This window comes from Penicillium taxi (genome assembly GCF_028828555.1).
Source record: "Penicillium taxi strain IBT 34144 chromosome Unknown utg000005l_segment0_segment0, whole genome shotgun sequence".
Classification (NCBI taxonomy): domain Eukaryota; kingdom Fungi; phylum Ascomycota; class Eurotiomycetes; order Eurotiales; family Aspergillaceae; genus Penicillium; species Penicillium taxi.
In genome coordinates this window covers 3,650,758-3,666,978 of record NW_026643207.1, presented here as the reverse complement: position 1 = coordinate 3,666,978, position 16,221 = coordinate 3,650,758, and the positions used below count along the sequence as shown (strand labels likewise).

Here is a 16,221-nt window from a genome sequence, read left to right as displayed (position 1 = left end):
TGAATGAAAGCAATGATGTAGGTGCAGCAGGAGCAAAAGGCTGGGACTGAAGAATATAAGGGACAGAACTCCTACAGCAAACTTGTTTGCGTTGATTTGAAAAGGGACTCCGTCATAAAGAAATTGGGACAGCTACTGAGCTCGAGGGATCATGGTTGGGATCGAAAGTCGGTAATCGATGATCGATTATTGGGATAGATGGAATAAATGGTGTGGCATGAGATAAATGGTCTCTGGTCTCGGTTCGTTTCAAGGTGCGACGACGGCCAGTGGTGAGCTGTTCAAGGCAGCGTACTTCAATATGGTTTCCATCATCAGATTCGGGTTCAATGGCTTCGACACATAATCATCCATTCCACATTCAATGCATTTCTCTCGGTCTCCGAGCATCGCGTGCGCAGTGAGGGCCACAATAGGTGTTCGTGGTAGACCCTGAGCCTTCTCGTACTGGCGGATGTTGGTCGTTGCCTCAAATCCACCCATCACAGGCATCTGAATATCCATGAGGATGACGTCGTACCGGTGACGCTTGACCTCTTTCAAGGCTTGCAGACCATTGCCCACGACAGTCACCGCATGTTTGCCTTTTTCAAGAATACGCACGGCTACCTTGACGTTGACATCGTTGTCTTCCGCTAGCAGGATAGATAACGGGCGATCATTTCCTGATTGGGTGTGAATCGTTCGGCTCCCTAAGGCGGGGAAAATACCATTCCAGAGATCGATGGTTCGACAGGGAGTCGTGATGTATGATGTAATTCCCAGAGCTCCAGCCGTCTTCATTGATAGGGACAGTTCCGATACCACCATTACTAACGGAATGGTTGAGAATCCACTATAGGAACGGAGTTTCACCGCAGTACCCATACTCATAACGAGGATTGCAGCAAATGCAAAACAAAGTTCCGGCTTGCAATGGTTCAGTGTGAGTTCCTCATCGGTCATGACCGTCACTTTCAGACCGAGTTCTCGTAACATAGGCACGATAGGGAGCTCGCCCGCATGTTTATCATCAATGAGCAGAATTTGGCGTACTCTGTAAGGAATAACTGCCTCTGAGACCCCTGGTGGGGGTTCACTAACTTTGAGTCGGCAAGTGAAAGTGAACTTGCTGCCTTGGCCCATGCTCGATGTGACCCAGATATCACCCCCCATGAGGGAAACAAGGCGCTTGGAAATTGCAAGTCCCAGGCCCGTTCCTCCGAATCGACGGGTCATCGACCCATCTGCCTGCTGGAACTTGTCGAAGATGAGCCCTAATTTACTTTCTTCGATGCCGATTCCTGGGTCTGACACTGAAAATTCGAACTTCGTTTCGTCTGCTGCGCCAGAACCGTCTTCAATGCTTTTGATCGTGACATGAACGTCGCCTCTGTCAGTAAACTTGATTGCATTTCCCACGAGATTGAAAATAACTTGGCGTAGTCGATATGCATCTCCAATCAGGAAATCTGGCACGTTTCCATCAACTGTATAAACCAGTCCAATTGCCTTTTCGCTCGTTTGGGCATCTAGGGCTTTCAGTACACTGAACACGGTGTTGCTAAGACTGAATGGTGTCTTTTCAATGATCATGTGGTTGGCCTCGATCTTCGATATGTCTAGAATGTCGTCGATGATGGTCAAGAGACTGATCGCAAGGTTATGGACCATACTTAGGGTCTCTCGAACAGATGCAGGCAGTTCATCTGTGTCCAGAGCAAGGGCTGAAAGCCCAATGATACCATTCATAGGGGTTCTAATTTCATGACTGGGACTTGTAAGCAAAAATCTTCTCTAGGCCGGTTGGGGTTAGCTGCGTACCTTGTATTGGCGAGGAACTCGGATTTGCTGCGGTTAGCTAGTTCTGCAGCTTCACGAGCGGCAGTATTACGCTGAATGCTCTCTCGCAAACTAGAGATCATTTTATTGATCTTTTGTTTCAAGTCATCCATCTCTCCTGATGCTGAGATGGTAATCAAGGATGTAAAGTCGCCGCTCACTGCTGCCTCCGAAATCTCCCCGAAGGCTCGAACTTGCGAGGTGAGGTTGTCTGCCATGGTATTGACATCTTCGCTGATGGATCGCCATATGCCGTGAGATCCTGATGTATTTGCCTGACCGCCGAGCTTACCACGCACGCCTACATCTCTTGCCACAATCTTCAATTCTGATGCAAATTGACCAAGGCCATCAACCATGCTATTGATCGTTTCTTTCAATGTCAACATCTCACCTTGCGCATGCACCTCGATCTTGGTACTCAGGTCTCCACGAGCGATTGCCTGAGTGACGTTGGAAATGCCCCGAACTTGCATTGTGAGATTTTGAGCCATTGTATTGACGTTGTCTGTGAGGTTCCGCCATTGACCCTCGACATTCTCGACTTGCGCTTGCCCGCCCAAGGTGCCGTCTGTTCCAACTTCGCGTGCTACCCTACTAACCTCGAACGCGAATTGATTAAGTCGGTCGACCATGGAATTAATCGTGAGCTTCAGGTCCAAGATTTCGCCCTTCACATCCGCAGTCACTTTCATAGTTAGATCGCCACGGGCAACGGCGGTCGTCACCTTGGCGATTTCACGGACTTGTTGTGTAAGATTGGAAGCCATTCGGTTGACGTTATCAGTCAGGTTCTTCCAGGTGCCCTCCACACCATGAACAACCGCTTGGCCACCGAGAGTACCGTCTGAGCCAACCTCTCGCGCCACCCTACTCACTTCAAAGGCAAATTCACGTAGTTGGTCGACCATAGAGTTGATGATATTTTTCAACAACAGGATCTCTCCTTTGCAGTCTGCTTGAACTTTGCGGGTCAAGTCTCCCTTGGCGACGGCCGTAGTAACAGTAGTGATGTCGCGAACCTGCGTAGTCAAGTTGTTTGCCATGGCGTTGACATTGACAGTCAGCTCCTCCCAGATACCTCGAATACCCTCAATCTTGGCCTGACCGCCGAGGACACCTTCAGTACCGACCTCTCGAGCAACTTTGGAAACTTCTTGACTGAATTCCTGCAGCTGATCCATCATGGTGTTGATAGTCTGTTTGAACGTCGCAATATCCGGTGACATCTCCAGTGGGTGCATGCGTGCACGCTGAGAAAGGTCTCCACGGGCGACTTGAGTAATAATCTCGCCAATCTCACGAAGTTCCTTTTGAAAAGCCTCGTTGATGTGGGTGTGCTTGCGCAGTTCTTTGCGGAGATGACCACATTCTCGTTCGATCTCGGCAATAGATGAATGAGCTTCGCGACACTGAATGAGCTCTTCGACAATCTGGGTGATGAATTCTCGAGGAACTGAAACCTCTGGGCTCTGTTGATGTTGAAGTGCCGCCCGTGCCTGGAATAGGTCCACATCGGCGGCCCGACTCATCTCCACAGCCATGACGGGCGGCATGGGGGTTTAAGAGTTATAATGCGTTTGTAGAAACGTGAAAATGTCAATCACACTAAATATTTAGTTAGAGATGGTCCGGTGTGGGGGAAATGGTACTTTGGTAGGATCTGAGAGGATCTTACCGTGTTGAAAGATCTTCGCCCCTGGTTGTTGATGACAGGTGCAGTAACCTTAAGATGTGTGCCCGTATACATGGAGTTCCACAAAAGGTTCTAAAGGTGTCCACTTTCAAGGGGAGTAGTTGGGCACAGTGACGGGAGAGGGGAGGCTAAAAAGAGGGAAAAAAGTTGGACTACGGATAAGAACTACAAGAGTAAATCTAGACAGGTCGACATGTCAACCGACACCCGACGCGGCCCAGTCCAGCCAGGTTAATTGGCCGACGGTTTTGACCAACCAAAAGCCACATTACGAATCCTTTGGAATGCCTCAGTTTTTGTTTAATTAGTTCGACTTCAATATTTAAGGAATTTAGAATATTTAGAGGATTTAAAGAATTTCAAGAATTTGAGAATAATTTCAACGTATCTGGTATGTGAATGTTGGTTATTTCATCTGTTTACTTCCTGTCAATGATCCTGATCATCTGGCTCCACCTCGAGGCCAAGGCGTTAAACTGTCGATTTGCAGAATTCCTGTACTTACTACTTTCTAGGTAAGCCGATCATTTTTCACTTCACATACTGACACCTGATCTGGTCCCTCTAATCTAAATCCAGAGTGATATATATCTCATGACCTTCCTCATGGCATAAGAAGGAGACCACTCATAAGGCCGCAGGATATATATAAGTATACAAGTATACAAAGTACAAGTATCCAAGTATCCAAGTATCTAAGTAGCTGCAGAACGCACGGATCGACCTAGCTGACCCACTCATATCCCGCATCAATATCCCCGTCCAATAGTAACTCTGAAAGAAGCTCATTTTGTCTACTACTTTGTACCTCGGTAGCCATAGAAGCCATATGGAATCAAAAAATCTTAGAACTATAGTCGATGAAAATGACATATGATACAGAGTTGCGCCGGAACCTTTTCGAGGAGGAGTGGAGAGGGAAATAACAAAAAAGAATACAGGTATGGGAAGTGAAAAATAGAATCAAGACATTACAAGATCTCAGGACCGTAAGGGAACATACGGCGACGCAAGAGATGCGCAAGGAAGTCAGTCATCAAGGGAGAGAAAGGGGTTTGGATGAGTGTGGAGTGGGATATGGTGCTTAGAACATGCCACCACCCATACCGCCCATACCACCCATGCCACCCATGCCACCGGGGGGACCGGCGGGGCCCTTCTCCTCAGGGGCATCGACAATGGCGACCTCAGTGGTACCGAGCAAGGAGGCAACACCGCTGGCGTCAATCAAAGCAGTGTGGACAACCTTGAGAGGGTCGACAATACCGGCATCGATCATGTCGACGAACTCACCCTTGGAGCTGTCAAAGCCACGGTTGAAGTCCTTGGCGAATTCGTCGGTGAGCTTGCCGACAATCACGCTGCCCTCAAGACCGGCGTTCTCGACAATAGTGCGAGCGGGTCGGGTGATAGCGCTCTTGATGATGCTGACACCGAGCTGCTGGTCGAAGTTGGAGGGCTTGACATCACCCAAGGCGTTGGCAGATGCCTTGAGCAGAGCAGTACCACCACCGGGCAGAATACCCTGCTCAACGGCAGCGCGGGTGGCGTTCAAGGCATCGACAACACGGTCCTTCTTCTCGCCGACCTCAACCTCGGAGGCACCGCCGACCTTGATGACGGCAACACCACCGGAGAGCTTGGCCAGGCGCTCCTGCAACTTCTCCTTCTCGTATTCGGAGGTACCGGGGTCAGCCATGACACCGCGGATCTGCTCGCAACGCTGAGCAATAGAGTCCTTGCTTCCCTCACCGTTGAGGATGATGGTATCCTCCTTGGTGATGGTGATAGAACCAGTAGTGCCGAGCATATCAGGAGTAAGCTTCTCGAGCTTGATGTCGAGCTCATCGGTGAAGACTGTACCGTTGGTGAGCACGGCAAGATCACCAAGGATGCTCTTGCGGTTGTCACCGAAGCCGGGAGCCTTGACGGCGGCAACTTGGAGCTGGCCACGCAGCTTGTTCAAGATGCAGACGGCGAGAGCCTCACCCTCAATGTCCTCGGCAATGATAACCAATGGGCGGCGGAGAGTGGTAGAGGCCTCAAGGGCAGGGATAATGTCCTGAACAGCAGAGATCTTCTTCTCAGAGAGCAGGATCAAGGGCTTCTCGAACTCGACCTTCTGGGACTTGGGGTCGGTAATGAAGTAGGGGGAGGTGTAGCCACGGTCGAATCGCATACCCTCAGTAACCTCGAGCTCGTCCTCCAGAGTCTTACCCTCCTTAACAGTAATAACACCCTCCTTGCCAACACGCTCCATGGCGGTGGAGATAAGCTTGCCGACGTGGGTGTCTCCGTTGGCGGAGATGGTAGCGACCTGAGCAATTTCCTCGCCGGTGGTGATAGGGCGCTTGTTCTCCTGCAGATAGATCAAAACGGCATCAACAGCAGCCTGGATACCGCGGCGTAGATCCATGGGGTTGCAGCCAGCAGCAACGTTCTTGACAGTCTCGGAGAAGATGGCACGGGCCAGAACGGTAGCGGTAGTGGTACCGTCACCGGCGAGCTCGTTGGTTTTGGAGGCGACGTCCTGGAGGAGGCGGGCACCGAGGTTCTCAAACTTGTCCTGTAGCTGGATAGCCTTGGCGACGGTAACACCATCTTCGGCATGTTAGCTATTTTAGCCTAGAAACACATCATGGTCAGAACATACCTTTGGTGATCTTAGGGGAGCCGTAGGAGGACTCGATCAGGACATTGCGACCCTTGGGACCCAGAGTAGAGGTAACAGCCTTGGCCAGAGTGTCAACACCCTTGAGGAGGCTGGCACGAGCCTCAACACCGAACTTGATTTCCTGTTGACGCTCAGTCAGTATTCACAAGATCAACGCCGGAATGGACGGGAAGTAGAGCCGACGAGAGCCAGATGCGAATGGACATAGTTCTTTCATATCACGCACCTTGTGGGCAAACCGCTGCTGTTGAAGGTTCAAGCTGGAGCGAGAGAAAGGGGCACGCTTGGAAGCGGCCGACAGGACAGATGTCCGGGAAGAGAGCGCGCGCTGCATGGCTCAAGAAAACAAAGCACTGTAATGAAATAAACTCAATTGATGGAGTGTTAAAAAAAGTGCACTCCAAGAGAGAACTTGGAATTGAACACACAGGAGGAGGATGGAAAAGATGGAGAAGGTAGAAAAGCTGGGAAATGAAGCCAAAGTCTCGAAAATTTTCCAAGCGTTTCTTCCCCATCCCCAGAAGCTTGGCGGCAGAAACAGCTAGAAGGTCACGTGAGTATATCTCGAGGGATAACTACTTGGCATCTTAGTCATGATCAGCAAGCATTTGGTTAACTCACTAGTTATCATGAAGGCTTTTATCCACTGATATTTACCGCGGGAGGTCGGCTAGCTCGTTGTGTGGTATTTATGGCTAGCAATGCCATCTATGGACATTAGATGATTCGATATAATACGACCAACCCAGTGGATTCGTCAGCCATGCCACCTATCCGTGTAACTGACTAACTAGTTATTTATATTTATGGCTCACCGATCCCAGTAGTAGGTTAATTTGGACATCAAACCAGTTTCGACATATAATAAAGTGTGAGACCGGCGTCGGATTACATGGAAGGCTATTCAATATTCCCGTCTATGACAATATCACCATCAGACTTAGCCGGCTTTTACGCGTATCAAGTGTATTCCCATAGAATGCGTACCAGGAAAATACCCAGAAGGCCCTTTCGATTATTTAACACATATTGGAATCGATTTTTAGGGGTTCTCGATGTAAAATCCGGGCTTGATCAGTAGAGGGTTAACACAAGTATCGATTCGAGGAAGTTATGCAGCAGTGAATGATACACCGATATAAGCTCAGCACAGCCAATATTACCAGTTCATTTTAGTGGATGATACACCCTCCCGACTTTGAATTCCGTGGTTTCCAGGGAGCTGCCATGCAAGCCGTCCATAGTGTCGCTAGCCTAGTCTTAGCCATTATGCCCACTAGCGGCGGCAAAAACATTTCATGTTACCCGCATATATTAGTGGGGATTAAAAGTGGTTGTGGTGCCATGTAAAGTGGGTAAAATCAGAAAGAGAGGATATAAAGAAGTGAGGGAGGTAGATATTAAGAAGAGATAGAGGAGAAGTGGGAATTATAAGTGTAAGGGTGTGGGAGGGAGATTTAAGAAATGGATAGAGAACTATAAGAAGAATAATGGTAAGAGAAGTATAAAGAAAAGATGAGGGATAAAGTAAGGGAGAGGGAAGAGAGGAAGGATACCTGGGTAAGGAAATACAAATGAGGAGATAAAAAGGTAGAGAAGAAGAGAAAATGGAGAGAAGAGAAAGAATGCGAAAGGATGAGGGAAGTGGGAGAGATTATAGTGTAAGTGAGAAGGTGTAAGGAATGTAATATGAAAGCTAAAAGGGGGATGAAGAAAAAAGATTTAAGGAGTGTAGATGATAAAAAGTCAAATATAGAGAGTTATGGATAAGATGTGAGATATAAAAGTGAGTTTTGATGGTAAGGTGTGAGAATGTAGATGGATTTTGAGGCATGAGTATAAATAAGGTATTGGAGAGAGTTATAATGTGTTCAGAAAAGAGAAAGAGGTGGGAGGGTAAATGAAGGAAGAGATTTCAAGGATTAAGGGTAAATTATGAGATATAATGTGTGAGAGTGAAATGCTGAGGGTTAGGGTGGGTTATGAGGGTAAGACAAAGACAGGAAAAGGGAAAAAAATTTAAGTAAGAGACGTGGGATAGAAAAGATATGAAGTATTATGAAGGAAGTTGAGAGATATGTAAGATATGAAAGTTGAGAGTAAGGAGTTGCCAAAGTAGCTTTATACGAAGGATTGAAATGAGAAGGTATGAGGGGGATTCATGATTTATGACTATGAGAGAGGAAAAGGAATGAAGGGAGATGTGATGAAGGGTTAGATGTCAGATATTATGAGGCAAAGGGAATTAGTTAATAGAGAAATTTAAGAGAGGTGTGTGGGAGAGGAAAGGTTTAAAGAACTGACGAGCATTAATGGATCTAGACCTTGATATCTCCATTTAGGAAAAATATCATATAATGTCAAATCAGCCTGAGAATTTTCTTTCTAACTGCCGAAGTATAAGTTATCTTTGAGAAACAAGCTTAACTAAATCCACAAAAGGAAAATAATTTAAGTAGTATTCAAGATAAGATAAAGAAGAATACAATGACAAATGTTACTTTGACTTGAATAATCTTTTTTCTAAAAAGATATTCCCAGATTCCAAGTACGAGTTCGAAATAAATAACAATAGGGCTTGTTGATTGCTGTTCGGGTCAGGTCATGTGACCAATCGGAACATTTTAAGTCCGAGTTTTCATCTGCCACTTTCTTCTTTCTACACCTCCTTCCCTTCATACCGCTTTCTCTACCGCCCTCACTTTTGTGAACAATGGAACGGAATAACTTAACTCCGAGTTTCCATCTGCCCACCTTTTCACCGCCCTATCTACCGCTCTCACGTCATGTATAGTTGAAGATGCCTGCTATACACTGAGATGAGTTTTGATGAAATATGCTAATGGGATCAGTTTACTTTGGAATCCAACTCCATTTATGATTTTTGGAACCTAATATAATATTCATGATTGCTAACTCGCTAAATTCAAAAAGTATCTTGCCGTTCGACTGTTGAATTGAGGTAAGCACAGAACAACTGCCAATCTCATATTCATGTTGAATGAATATTGGATTTGCCAGGGACTGTATGCTTCACTGCTCAGTCTCTGGGCCCGCATAAAAAAAGCAAAAAAGCAAATTCATCACGCATTCGTCGCCATGTCATCACGCCTCACCACACCAGGCACCTTTCTCATGGACACTCCTTTTCAATTCCCATCCCATTTGGTATGTTGAATTTCAGCTAACGTTTCTCACAGGGCCAGATCCACTCGGGAGGATCGGGGTACTGAATTTCATATCTATAGAGTGCCTCATCGAAGATGTTGGATTCAAGAACGTTGGATTCAGGCAAATCGGGGAGACTACTGCGGTGCTGTTCATTTGCACCGTTCTCCACCGTGCCCCCTTCAGGAATGTCCGACTTCAGCACCAAATCACCCGGGGAAATGGTAAGATCTCCCCTGGCTGGTGAGAAGCCGTTATATTCGGGCTGAAACAGCCGTGGGTCCACGTTATCGGGCACCCACATACCAGCTACGGTGCTGGCTTCGGGGGCGAAAATAACGGGAGTAGGAGCGGAAATGGGACGTTCAAAGAAGGCGATAAAGCCTTGACTCTCGGCGACATTAGGATTGCCTCCAACTTCATCAGCAGACCACGAATTGTTACCATTGGCAAAAGGATTGAGGCCATCGATGAAAGGATGCGGTTCATTTGAGACTTCGTTGCGAACATTCAAAGGAAGGTTTCGAGCATCAACGCTGCAGTATTCAGGGTCCACGGAACGGTATCCAGCGTCAGCGACAGAGGTTCCCTGATCGAAGGAAGTGGAGCAGCTAGTCTTGGCAGCATATGCAGAACGGTAACGGAGGACAATGATCTTGCTAGGCTTGGGCTTGGACTCTTCAGCCTCGGGCTCTTCATTCGAAACCTCCTCTTCATACACCGACTCGTCCTCAGATCCATCAAAACGCGAATCGTCTTCCGACGTGACTTCATCAGCGGTGCCATCTGCGTTCTCATCGACGTTGTACTTTGAGGCACGACGACCTTGTAATTGACGTTGATTACCATGACGATTGGGGCGCTTAGTGCGCTTAACAACCTTTCGTTCCTTGAGTGCGACCTTGCGCTTCTTGTGGGCATGATCCGAGTCGTTCATTTCACTGTCGGCGCTGTCATAATCATTACCTGGTATAATCTGGTTCGCATCATGGATCTTGGGCTGGCCGCTCCGCTTTCGCGAACGACGAATGGGGGGTGGCACTGGCAGCCCCTTGGACTCGCGAATCTTATAGAGCTTTGCAAGGTGCTGAGTGATCGAACCCTCGGTGAAAAGGTCCTCTCCCATTGCACCCATGATCGCGGCGATTTCTACCCATGGAAGCTTCATGCCCATCTGGTTGCAAGCGTAATGGATTGCGAGCAGGAGCTGCGTATCGATGTCGACTATTCAAATTAGCATATGCAATGATCTCAATCAAAAGAGTTTCACTTACGGGACCAGCGAATAAGCTTGCGCGAGCCTTTGGGGCTTTGCTTGCGAGGAACCATGATGAGAATGGCGATGTAACTGAAAGTTTTCTGCTGTGTTCAGAGATGCTGTGTTCAGAGATGAAGTCAGTGAACAGCTTCAAGGTGCCAAAAGATGTGAACCCTGCCAAATCTGGACAGCAACATGTGAGGAGAGCTAGATGAAGCATTCACCCTACAGGAATATTCTCGATGAAACTATTCACGTGATAGATGGTGTCTTTCCTTTTCAAATCGGAAATAGGACTGGGATCAATGGAATTCAATCAGCAACATACCGAATCAATAAGGTTGTGATTGATTTTATAATCAAGAGTGAAGTGCCTTCGGTGAAGCTGAAGATTGGAAACCAAAGTGAGATTTTAATAGAAAGAGAGAAATGAAGGGAAGAAGAAGTTGAGATTGGTAGATATTCCCTTTTTTGGGAGACATCTGGGGGACACCTGGGGTGACGCCTGGGATGATGAAATTTTCCTCAGGTAGGCGCTACACTGGAAGTGAGAGTGAATGCTCATCTGGAATTACATCGGACATTCACTTTCAACTTACTCAACTACGCGCAACCGCATTTACTCCAAAAATATGCCATTGCTATACCAGGCAGGGAAAACGATGCTTAAGAGAAAAATCGCTCGTCTTGTCAAATCCGAACCTCTGGCCTCTGAAGAGTATGAACTCGATTAAGAGCTCATAATATTCAACCTTTCCGTATTATTCACCTGCGTTTACATTGTGGTTCACCTGATTCCATCTTCAATCCTTCCATCTCCAATCCTTCCATCCATCGCTTCCAACTCAACCGATTCGTCAATTGTGCAAGTCCTTCTATTATTGGAAATCCCTTTGCCAATGGTCAAACCAGTGCATCTTTACGAGAGCCAGGAGTGCACACATTCATATCTACCCGCTAATTCCCCTGAAGCCAGCACTGAAGCTGGGTGTTGGTTCCCGATAACGTGGATCTATGACCGCTTCAGCCCCAGTATCACGACTTTTCACCAGTCATCGGATATCTGACCATTTCCCCGGGCCACATGATAATGAAGGAGACTAAATTTCTACAGGGGACACGATGGAGGATGATTCAAACGAACAGATCTGTGGTTGGTGCTGACGCAGCTCATAGAGAAACCCACACTATGCAGTGGTAAATTCATAGCCTAGGTTTTTCTGCCGTGTCTCTTGCAAGTCATATATTGCGCTAATTTTTATTGAATATAGTGCCCGTTTTTGAGCTTGATTCAGCAGAAAGCTGCTTCAATCCATTGTTACAAACTGCCAGGACAAGACGGCGACGGGTTATTATCAAAAGTTCGTCGTGCGAGTTTTAAGTTTCCTCGTCAACTTCTTGACGGAAATTGCCAGTCTCAGCTCTCTCCGTTCAGTTCCGCTAACTCATTATTCCCCAATCATTAGTACAATCGAGGCCAGACATGCGACTGGGTCCCCGTGGGTTTCGTTGGGTTTGTGGGTTTCTATGAGACGGACATCTCAATTCTGTGGACGATGAGATTTCAAGGCATTGTATCCATAAATGATCTCAAGCTTTTCAATATGAGACAAATCAATATAAAATGATATTGTCCAATATAAAAGGCCTCACTCATTTCATCTAATTTCATTTAATCACGGTTTGAATCTTGTTATGAAGTGTGTTGATAGGTTTTGTACGTTATCGGTCACGTGAATTATAGATCTGAGCTCACGTGACAAAGCGCTCCCGAATCTCCGAAGTTGAAGGCTTCCAACTCACCCGAACCGCCTTCACACCCCTTCAATTGAACTCCACTCTCCTCCAAACCAATCCTTCACCATGACTGCTGCTTGGAAAACTGCTGGCTTGACGTACGATCTTCTGACCCCGCCAACTTGACAATCTGCTTACCCCATCTTAGCTACAACCGGTACCTGGCGATTGCCGCCCGTACGGTGCGCCGGTCCCTCAACGAAGAGGCCCGCATCGCCGCTGAGCGCCGTAACACCATGGACCTTCGTTTCGCCAAGTGGGAGGTTTGTTGATACCGCAATTTTCCTTGGTGTTGGATCGAATAACTGACGATATTTCGTGTGAGTACAGAACGGCAAGCAGGGTGAGGTCCGTCCTCTCGCTCAAGCCAACGACAGCCAGGCTGCCCAGGCTGCTGAGAAATAGATTCCCGACGCCCTTGGAAGAAAAGGTTCAAAATAGGGAGCAATTGTCATTTTGAAGCAGTGATGACTCGAGCGAATGTTACCTCGAGGAGAGCATTCAACTTGTACATGTGTAGCAATACCGGCCCAGCTGGATTAGACCGAGTCAAGAAATCGCACTGGTCATTTTTTACGTTCTTTTTTCTATTATCGTGGCCGTAAAACATGTTGTTCTGAGTGGCCGTAGAGAGTAAAATCAAAAGGATGCGGATAAACGACGTTCGGCCGCAAAGAGGCTCAGCTCAAGTCTTACTTGCCCGTGGCGCTGGTAGCGCTCTTTCCAGCGTCCCCCACCACCCGTCCGCTTTCTTTTCCTCAACTTCGTCTGCAAAGCTTCGGCTCTGAGTTATTATTCCATGACCAGAACCGGCAGCGGACTGCAGAGACTCGATCCTCTGTGCGATGCTGCCGAATAACCATGTCCGCGTTCCCCCTCCGCGGGCGGCAGTCCCGCGTGACATTACAGCTGAGTTCACTCAGGCAGCTTCACGTGAGAAGCCCGTTTTTCTTTTCGATATGGGACTTATAGCTGACATTGTATCTTCTCAGAGCTTGCCCTTGGCCAGCTCATCAAAGATGAAACGTTTACGCTCTTCGATGGCGTGGGCGCTCTAGAGGTGCGCAATCGTCCCATCAAGAGCAAAATTCAGAATTTACCGTATGCTGATATGATTTGAAACTACATGACAGATCATGGATTCCAAAATGGATAGCGGCTACATATCTCCAGGCGAAAATCAAGTTCAGGCGCTGGAGGACGATTACGATGTGCGGCGCGAATTGACACCAGAGGAAATTGTGGGGTTGATGGACCAGCTTCTTTGCCACGAGGTACGGATATATCCTTACAATTTTGGAGGGGGACTGAGCTGATACGGTTGAATAGATGGCCTGGCATATGGGTCATCCACTTTCCCAAACTCTGTTCACGTCGATTTATATTGACAGGCTGCTTTGGCCTGTTCCCAGGACCATGGAAGATGCCAGGTTCGACCGCGTACCCAGTGAATCACCCCTTGTCAGCCTTGTACTCCGATCATACTGCCTCGCATTGGTAAAAGCATGCGACTACGTCCACTCTCGGGTCGTAGTTGAATTCTATTTTGAAGTGAGTTCGAGCTGAAAAAGTTACGGATCCCTTTGACTGCTACTAATCGTTTTAAACTGTCAACAGGAAGAAGACTTTGTTTCCCAGCTGTATAATCGAAATCTACTGTCCTCATTTGATGGATCTCACTTTTACCGCCTGCTTGAAGAGGCTATTGTGTGGGTAGAGGCCCAGCATAGTATCGACAAAAGCCTCCGTGATGCCATAGTGTGCAGACTCAAGTTAAGGTACGAGTTTCTGGCGGCTTTAGACTCAGATCTGGAGATTCTCGAGACAAGATCGGTGGATAAGTTTGTGGAATCCCTCGCAATTATGGAGTCTTTAGCTAGCTCTGTGTCCCTGGGGAAACAAGTACCAGAAGCCTTCAGTTTGAAGATTCAGCGAAAGCTTGCCAGCACGGTTCCTCCTCGCCCAATAGTGCAAATCAGTAATGAAGATGCGCTTGCACACTTGAAGAGACTGTGCCAGGACGCCATTGATTTGCTAGAGATAGTGGACTACAGTGGCCCAGGCAATTTCAAGGTATGCTCCTTCAATCCCGCCGGCCTTTCTTTATTTTTACTGACTTTATTTCCAGATGGCCGTATCTACTCTTCTTTCAAGGAAGCCGCAGCCCTCGGTTTATATCCGCTGTGTTCTCCAGGCATTGATCGTGAGTGATATGATGACGATTATGGCAGCCATCCCTGCCAAACAGTTGATATATGAGGATATTGCGGAGTTGGTACTACCATCCAGCATCATTCTTGAAGCAAGCAAGGATGAAACGGAAGTGCCGTCAGATCCTCGGTTCCAAATTGCCCAATTGATGGAAGGCTTCGTCAAGAAATTTGCTCCGGTATGTCACGATATTTAAACTGTTGCAGATGTGATGCTAATTTTGGTAGCCATTTGTGGATACAATAAGATACACATGTGTGAACCGATGTCGAACACGCCGAGCTCTTTGTCACAGTGCTATAGATTGGGACAATCTACAAGTAGAGGTACGAAAAGTCACTTTAGTGCCTACCTTGCGATTATGGCCTACTGACAAATAAAAACAGGCTGAGGAATTAGATCTAAAACTCCAGGCTTTAAGTAGAGAGGTCCCATTAAAAGCGGCAGATGGAGAGGCCAGCTTTTCATATCCCCTCAGCAGCTGGTCTTATCATCAAAAACTCGTGCAGCTTCGGCTCATCGTCCAGATGGGATTTGAACTTTCTCTCTACGCACCCGAAGAGCTAGCAGGGATGTACTGGTATTTGTCCCACCTTTGCACCACACACCTCGGCCATCTTGATCGAATTCGAACATTCATGATGGCCGCTAGCAAGCGAGACCTTCAGATGACAGGCGACAAGCCTACAGACTGGGCAACACGAAAGTCCGCTGCATTCCGCAAGTCCTTCCGTCACCTTGAAAGGTTGACTACTAATCTTATCGCGATCGACGCATTTGCAATCGCCCTCCACGGACTGTATGTCGTGTTGGATCGACACAGAGCATTGCCATATGCCGCCGGTCCTGGCGCATACTCGACGGGAAAACTGCGATATGATATTCGAATGAAACCTTTCATCCCTATCTCTCTACCTGAAGTGATCCCTTATGAAGATTTCCTACATGAGTCCACTTTAGAAGGAGACTCTGACATTATGATTATTGAACGATCCTCCAAGGCTATCGTTGAAGCACGCCGAGCCTTGGACATGATGCTTACAGATGGAGCCTTTGAGTACTCCACTCCACCAAAAACACCAGCTGTGGCCATTGGAGGGTATTGGAAGGCTGACGTGAAGGATTCCATGCGCGCCTGTATTGGGACTAGTATTGCGATCGGCATGGTCCAGAAAACTCTCACAAACGAATCATCAGGCAATGTGGCTAATTTACAGGTGGAGATCCCTCAGATTGGGTCTAAAAGTCGATGGCATGACTGGTGGATCACTCCTCAAATTTCTCAAAAAAAGGCCGATTCATGAAGATTTGTATATGAGATAAAGTTGAAATTAGATTGGGAGGTTATTTTAGGGTTTGGTTATTAATACCATAAACTCGTCGATACATCTGAGTAACTTTAGTTATGGTAATGATTATGGAGTAAACCCTCAGGTGGAGTAGTATTGAGTAGGATTTGTATTTGTATTTTTTTTTTTTTTTTTCTTTTTTTCAATGGCCAAAACAAGAAAAAAATAAGAGATAAAAGGTCAATTCCCGCTTACACACACACAAAGTCGGAAGGCAACAAGGCATGTAACATTATGAAATCAATCA

The 16,221-nt window shown here is 47.1% G+C and overlaps 5 protein-coding genes across 5 annotated transcripts; 2 read left to right on the top strand and 3 right to left on the bottom strand.

Moving 5' to 3' along the window:
- Nucleotides 1–249: 249 nt before the first annotated feature.
- Nucleotides 250–3,377, bottom strand: N7495_008665 (CheY-like superfamily; the record flags this gene model as incomplete). The annotated part of the gene is made up of 2 exons (XM_057211316.1): nt 250–1,750; nt 1,804–3,377. 2 exons carry the CDS (start codon nt 3,375–3,377, stop codon nt 250–252), a joined length of 3,075 nt encoding a protein of 1,024 aa, XP_057060859.1.
- A 1,224-nt stretch (nt 3,378–4,601) lies between these two features.
- On the bottom strand, nt 4,602–6,525 carry hsp60 (chaperone ATPase HSP60; the record flags this gene model as incomplete). Its single annotated transcript, XM_057211315.1, has 3 exons — nt 4,602–6,118; nt 6,171–6,312; nt 6,418–6,525. 3 exons carry the CDS (start codon nt 6,523–6,525, stop codon nt 4,602–4,604), a joined length of 1,767 nt encoding a protein of 588 aa, XP_057060858.1.
- Nucleotides 6,526–9,375: 2,850 nt separating this feature from the next.
- On the bottom strand, nt 9,376–10,688 carry N7495_008663 (uncharacterized protein; the record flags this gene model as incomplete). The annotated part of the gene is made up of 2 exons (XM_057211314.1): nt 9,376–10,583; nt 10,634–10,688. The coding sequence occupies 2 exons, from the start codon at nt 10,686–10,688 to the stop codon at nt 9,376–9,378; spliced, it is 1,263 nt and encodes a 420-aa protein (XP_057060857.1).
- Nucleotides 10,689–12,480: 1,792 nt separating this feature from the next.
- Nucleotides 12,481–12,819, top strand: N7495_008662 (ATP synthase subunit epsilon family protein; the record flags this gene model as incomplete). Its single annotated transcript, XM_057211313.1, has 3 exons — nt 12,481–12,512; nt 12,563–12,677; nt 12,745–12,819. The coding sequence occupies 3 exons, from the start codon at nt 12,481–12,483 to the stop codon at nt 12,817–12,819; spliced, it is 222 nt and encodes a 73-aa protein (XP_057060856.1).
- Nucleotides 12,820–13,259: 440 nt separating this feature from the next.
- Nucleotides 13,260–15,929, top strand: N7495_008661 (N-alpha-acetyltransferase 35, NatC auxiliary subunit; the record flags this gene model as incomplete). The annotated part of the gene is made up of 8 exons (XM_057211312.1): nt 13,260–13,347; nt 13,407–13,474; nt 13,548–13,688; nt 13,744–13,965; nt 14,032–14,487; nt 14,543–14,803; nt 14,853–14,951; nt 15,012–15,929. The coding sequence occupies 8 exons, from the start codon at nt 13,260–13,262 to the stop codon at nt 15,927–15,929; spliced, it is 2,253 nt and encodes a 750-aa protein (XP_057060855.1).
- Nucleotides 15,930–16,221: the final 292 nt, after the last annotated feature.